At 39.7% G+C, this 6,126-nt stretch overlaps 1 protein-coding gene across 6 annotated transcripts in view; it reads left to right on the top strand.

The window, feature by feature from the left end:
- Positions 1-6,126, top strand: part of mon2 (MON2 homolog, regulator of endosome-to-Golgi trafficking) — a 31,932-nt gene that overhangs the window by 22,878 nt on the left and 2,928 nt on the right. For 4 of the 6 annotated variants that reach the window (XM_043227198.1, XM_043227196.1, XM_043227197.1 and 1 more), the window contains 9 exons: positions 76-238; positions 346-639; positions 988-1,186; positions 1,258-1,889; positions 2,828-2,971; positions 3,557-3,574; positions 4,805-4,933; positions 5,773-5,963; positions 6,046-6,106. In XM_043227198.1, coding sequence (XP_043083133.1) covers positions 76-238; positions 346-639; positions 988-1,186; positions 1,258-1,889; positions 2,828-2,971; positions 3,557-3,574; positions 4,805-4,933; positions 5,773-5,963; positions 6,046-6,106 — 1,831 coding nt within the window. The remainder of the gene's footprint in view (positions 1-75; positions 239-345; positions 640-987; positions 1,187-1,257; positions 1,890-2,827; positions 2,972-3,556; positions 3,575-4,804; positions 4,934-5,772; positions 5,964-6,045; positions 6,107-6,126) is intronic. The other 2 variants (XM_043227200.1, XM_043227199.1) reach the window with 1 other exon arrangement.

The following is a 6,126-nucleotide window of genomic DNA, read 5'->3' as shown; positions in this document are numbered from 1 at the left end:
AGGAAGTCTTCATGATTTGGATGTAGATCTGAAGTGTGAAATGCATTTGTATCTAATATAGCTTCTGTTCCACAGTGAATCCCTCATACGAACAGCCTTCCAGTGCCTGCAGTTGGTGGTGACCGACTTCCTACCCACAATGCCTTGCATGTGCCTCCAAATTGTGGTGGATGTAGCCGGCAGCTTTGGGCTCCAGAACCAGGAGCTGAACATCAGCCTGACGTCTATCGGCTTGCTGGTGAGAAGTACTGCTAGTGTTGCTCGTAAAGACTCTTACTTTGCAAGTGATCCTTCGGGATAGTTGAGTTGACTGAGTGGATGATCAAGAGTCTTCTTCCCCTGCAGTGGAACATCTCAGACTACTTCTTTCAAAGGGGAGAAGCAATTACAGAGGAGCTGGAGAGGGAGGAAGCGGTTCTCTTGAAACAGGCCCAAGATAAAGGGGAACCTCTGAACCGACCCTTCCACCCTGCACCACCCTTTGACTGCCTGTGGTTGTGCCTGTATGCCAAGCTGGGTGAGTTGTGCGTGGACCCACGGCCGGCTGTGAGGAAAAGTGCCGGCCAGACGATGTTCTCCACCATTGCTGCTCACGGAACGCTGCTGCAACCACCGACCTGGAACATCGTGGTTTGGAAGGTACTGAATCAGACTTAACAAAATCAATCCAGTTTTTGTTAAAATTGCTTTGCTGGATGGGACTTGACTGGTTACCAGTTTAATTTCACTTCTTGTTAAAATTGCTTGACTTGAAATTAAACCAAGTTCTAGTTAGAATTCCTTGGGTGCATCAGACCTGATTGGAAATCCGAAATTCTAGTTAAAACTGTTTTGTTGGATCAGACTTTACCAGGGACCAGATTAAGTCCAGTTCTAATTAAAATTGTTTTTTTTAGATCTGACTCGACTGGGGACCAATTTTTATTAACTTTTCTAGTTAGAATTTCTTGTTATTGTTGCTAATAAACAAATCTTATTTCCCTGCAGGTTCTTTTTCATCTGCTGGACTGTGTAAGGAAGTCCTCCACCACGGCTGACAAGGAAAAGATCGAGTCCGGAGGTGGAAACATCCTCATTCACCACTCACGCGACACAGCAGAGAAGCAGTGGGCGGAAACATGGGTCCTGACTCTCGCGGGTGTAGCTCGGATCTTCAACACCAGAAGATACCTGCTTCAACAGCTGGGTAAACATTGAGACATGTGGACAACAAATTATCTCAGAATTTGGTTCTTAATATCATGTGCTTGTTTGCAGGTGACTTTTTCAAGGCTTGGGAAGTTCTGTTGGACCACATCCAGTCTGCTGCGCTCAGCAAAAACAATGAAGTTTCCCTCGCCGCCCTCAAGAGCTTCCAGGAGATCCTCCAGCTAGTCACGCCCATTAAAGACACGGATAAACCAGACTCTCTCACTATGGATGTTCCTCCTGTCCTCATGGAGTCTCTACAGGGTTCTGGGCCAGGAAGACCCCTAGTCCGATCTGATTCCCTTGCCGAGCGACTAGCCCAACGCTACGGTGCCCAACCTTCACTTCCACCACCTGGAGAGGAGCTGGACGACTCGGCCCTCTGGTGGTCCGCGTGGAACACTTGGTACCGGATAGGAACCGAGTGCACGCGACCCCCTAGTTGTGGAACAGATAAACTAGTGTTCGTACCTAGTCAGCCTTTCTTGACGGCGCTTATACAGATTTTCCCAGCGTTGTACCAGCACATCGCAGGAGGCTTCAGCATGGAGGATCTCAAGAAGCTGGGGGTGATTCTGCATGGAGCCGTATCTGTACCCATAAGCTCAGACTCCTCGCCTTTCATTTTGCCCTCCTACACGGAAGCGGTGCTCACCAGCCTGCAGGAAGCGGTCCTTACTGCCCTTGACGTCCTGCAGAAGGTAGAACACCTTCAGAATTTGCTTAAAGGGTTTCCCTCGAGGCATCCTAGATGTATGTCCCTCTTCTTTCAGATAAATCCGGTTAGTTATATTAAAACTTATCCTGGCTCTTTCAAGCTTTATAATGGCACGGGCGGGTGATTTTGTTCAACAGTTCAAAGTAGTGAAGTGAGGTGTGGATATTTGTCTTACGTAAAGACATCGATTGGCTGCAGAAGGCCTTTATTAACCCCCGGAGGAGCTGTATGAGGTACGTTTTAATATGAATGCATGCACTTTATTTTACTGCTTTTGGACAGTCGAACAAAATGCCATTGTAAAAGAGCCGGGACAAATTTTAACATAACTCCCGATTGGATTCCTCTGAAAGAAGAAAGTCATATACGCTCGGGATGCCTTGAGGGTGAGTAAAACATGGACTAATTTCAATTTTGGGGGAACTATCCCTTTAATTGGTGGAGCGTGGTTTGGTTTTTTTAGTTGTGGTAGTTTTCATACTTGGATGATTCTGTTGTGTGGTTTGCCAGTGTGGGCCAGAATATTTGCTTTATTAATGCAAGTACCACACAAGCAATAATTATCCATTCAGTCTCATTCTTAAGGCCTGTTCGCACAAAGCACGATAACGATATAGTTCTAAAAATCTTTATCAATATTAAAGAACGTCACAACTGTAAGGAGAAGGCAGAGAGAAACAATATCATTGGAATCCCTTCCAGCTTTTTTCCAGCTTTTGACCTGAATCCATCCTGACAGCTCCCAAGCCATCTGGAATTTAAAGCCAAATTCTGACTAGTTGTCTTGTCTACACCAAACAACCTTGAAGATCCTGTGTTCTTTGATTGATTACACATCTAATATATTAACTAGATCAGTTGATTGCGATTGAGACTCTCTGTAGACTCTTTTTGGATGTTTGACGTATGTCATTGTTCCAGGCGATCTGCGTGGGTTCGGAGAATCTCCAGGTGATGTATCCCGCCATCTTTGAGCAGCTTCTGCTGTTCGTGGAGTTCTCTTGCAAACCTCCTCAGTACGGAAAGATGGAGACCAAACATGTGGCCAATGCCAAATACAACCAGGTGAGTCTCTGGCCTGTTTCCAGCTCACGTGGTCCTCACTTTTTCGGTTCTGTTCCATTCGTCTCGTTCGTTGTTGTTTCACGGCACACCATACATGCACTTACCACCATCATCATCATCATAAAACATTCGTTTCCAAATAAGATAATCTGTCTTCTGCTTTTTGGAAGTCTGTGGGCTATTTAATATATATTTTGAGACAATGGATAGTTTCAGTGGCTTTGTTTAGAAAATGTTTGATTTAATTTTCTTCGCATGGTGTTATGTTCTTTCACTGGCACTGTGTCTGTTTTAGTCATGTTTGAGTACTTTGGACCGCGTTGTTGCTTTTAAAATGAAAATTCGATCAAGTTTTTATCACACACGTTTTAAACTAGATGCGGATCTGGCGGGAATATCGAAGTGTACCAATCTGTACCAGTGCAAAGTATGTTTAAACATGACTTTCAAACCGAACGTTTGTTCGTCTTTGTTGTTGTCATCGTTTAAAGTAGTTTCATTAGTGTGTTGTGATCAGCAGCGGTAGTAAACATTTGTCTGCTCTTCTCTTGTTCTGTTTTTGTACTTCATACGGATCCACTTTAGATCCAACTGTTTGCACCGGTGAGTTCTTCCTCCCTCCCGCTGTCTTCCTCTGTATCTCTGTCTCTCGTTTGGCTTTCTGCCTCGTTTTCTCTTCGTTTTTTTTTTTTCCCAACGGCTAATTTCAGCTCCATTTAACTGCTCTACAAGACAAACGTCGCTCTTTCATACTGTTATAACATCTATTTTTTTCCATCCATTATCGTCAGCCTCATTTGTTCATTAATTCTAACAACTGCCAAAATAAACTTTGACAAATTAATAGTCGTTTTATGATGTTTCTTAGAGCCGTGTGGTGAAGAGATTTAAAAATTCGACACGCTTATAGGGTAGAGTCTCAACTTCTTTCATGCCAATATTTCAAACTCTCCAAACTTTTTGCATATATACTTTTTAACCGTTAAATTGTATGATCAATAAACAGACTGTTTCTGAGTAGTCCTACTACTCTTGTATGCATACGCTACATAGTATGCATGACATATTTCAGTGACCTACTGCATTTATCAAAAGTACAGTAAAAATTAAATACAGTATCCCAGAATGCAATGCGCTTGACCTATCCTTTCATTTCCAATGTTATGTGTAAAAAAAAATTGGTATGACATGACTTTTTGTGGTTTGGTGACAGCTGTTCAGAATGCATATATCATCCAAAAATGTTATGAAACAACAATTTAGTGCACATTTTATATATATATACACACACAAAAGGCAGTTATAAAAATGTTAAAAATGATCAAAAAAATGTGTGTGTATATATATATATATATTTAATTATTTAATTATTATTATTATTTTATATTATATTTATATTTTATATTATTATTTTTTATTATTTTATTTTTTTTTACATTTTTATAATTGCCTTTTGTGCCACTTCACCTTTAAATAATGCTGGAAATGAAGCCTTTGGACTCAAAAGGGTTAATACAAGCGGATCTACTCACTCTCGTGTGCATCAGTCTTCTGCCTGACCTGTAGTTGCTGCTTTTCATCTGATAATAAGGTCCATGTCAGAGTAACGTAAAATATTAAAGTGGAAATCTGTAGGGACTGTTAAGTCCAGCCCTGTAGCTCATTTTACAGATAGTAGGGGGGATATTATTTTTGTATGATTAGTGATTAGTTTTTTATTTATGTCGCAGTCCTTCTCTGATACTCTGGCATTTGTCTTTGAGGCCGTGTTCGTTCAATGCCTTCTGTTTTTATATTGACTGCTTTAATTGTGTTTTTGGTTTCTGTGTCCAGGCGGAGTGGGTGGCCTTAAACTACGTGCCGTTTGCCGAGCGATCTTTAGAAGTGGTGGTGGATTTATATCACAAAACGGCCTGTCACAAAGCCGTTATCAACGAGAAAGTCCTACAAAACATCATCAAGGTACAAAGCGCAAACCATCCCTTTAAAATGTTTCTAAAACTGACCTCAACAAATATAATTGATTTCTGGTGTGGGTGATGGAATCAGATTCCTAAAATTAAGCACTTAATATGCTCAGAATCAAATTGCTGTTACTTTTTGATGGATAACATGAATACATATCTTTCACACAAAGGCAGTAAATTATTCAGAATTTATTTCTTCACCTCGCTTCTTTTTTTCTTTCAAACGTTCCCTCTAAATGAATCTACCACTATTAACATGAGACTAATAATTATGCAAGTTGTTTGTATAAATACACATGCATGTTAAATGCATGCATATTAAATTCTATTAATATACATTTTTCATTTTAATTTAAATTTTAAATAATATACATTTTAAATATAACATAAATTAAAAATTGAAATAATATAAATTTTAAATAAAATATAATTTTAATGTATTAATAAATAATAATAATAATAATAAATTAAATAATATAAATATATGCATGTGAAAAAAAAATATATATATATATATATATATATATATATATATATATATATATATATATATATATATATATACAGTACACACATTTATTATCTAAACAAAAGATTTACACTAGTGTTTTTAATTCATGTGGTCTGGACCTAAATATATCAAACCTATAAAACTTTGACCATGTAACATGTTTATCCATGTTTTTAAAGTACTTGAGGGATTCCCAGTATTTATTTTTGCAATTTTAAGCTTTTCACGAAAATCTTTCCGAATGTCCTCTACTGTGCTGTAACGTTTAATGCGTCTCATGATATCGATGGCAAAGAATAGCATGTATAAATCACTGTATTTAGACTCTGAGGATTCCTCTGGGTCTGAAGTACGCCTGTCCTGCTGAGAGCACCTGGAAACTGGCCGTCTCCTCTCTGCTCAAAGTGCTTTCCATTGGACTCCCTGTTGCCCGGCAACAAGCATCCTCAGGCAAATTTGACACGATGTGGCCGGAGCTGGCGAACGCCTTTGAAGACTTCCTGTTTACCAAAAGGTGTCCAACTTTATCGTGATATATTAAAAGACACCTGTGATCTCAGACCCATTCTTACTCATTTTCCTCTGGTATCCCACAGCTCCCCTCCAGATAACCTGTCCATTCAGGAGTTCCAGAGGAACGAAGCTGTAGACGTCGAGGTCATTTCATGGATTTTTTT

This window comes from Puntigrus tetrazona, chromosome 25 (genome assembly GCF_018831695.1).
Source record: "Puntigrus tetrazona isolate hp1 chromosome 25, ASM1883169v1, whole genome shotgun sequence".
Lineage (NCBI taxonomy): Eukaryota > Metazoa > Chordata > Actinopteri > Cypriniformes > Cyprinidae > Puntigrus > Puntigrus tetrazona.
This window is presented reverse-complemented; position numbering and strand designations above follow the sequence as displayed.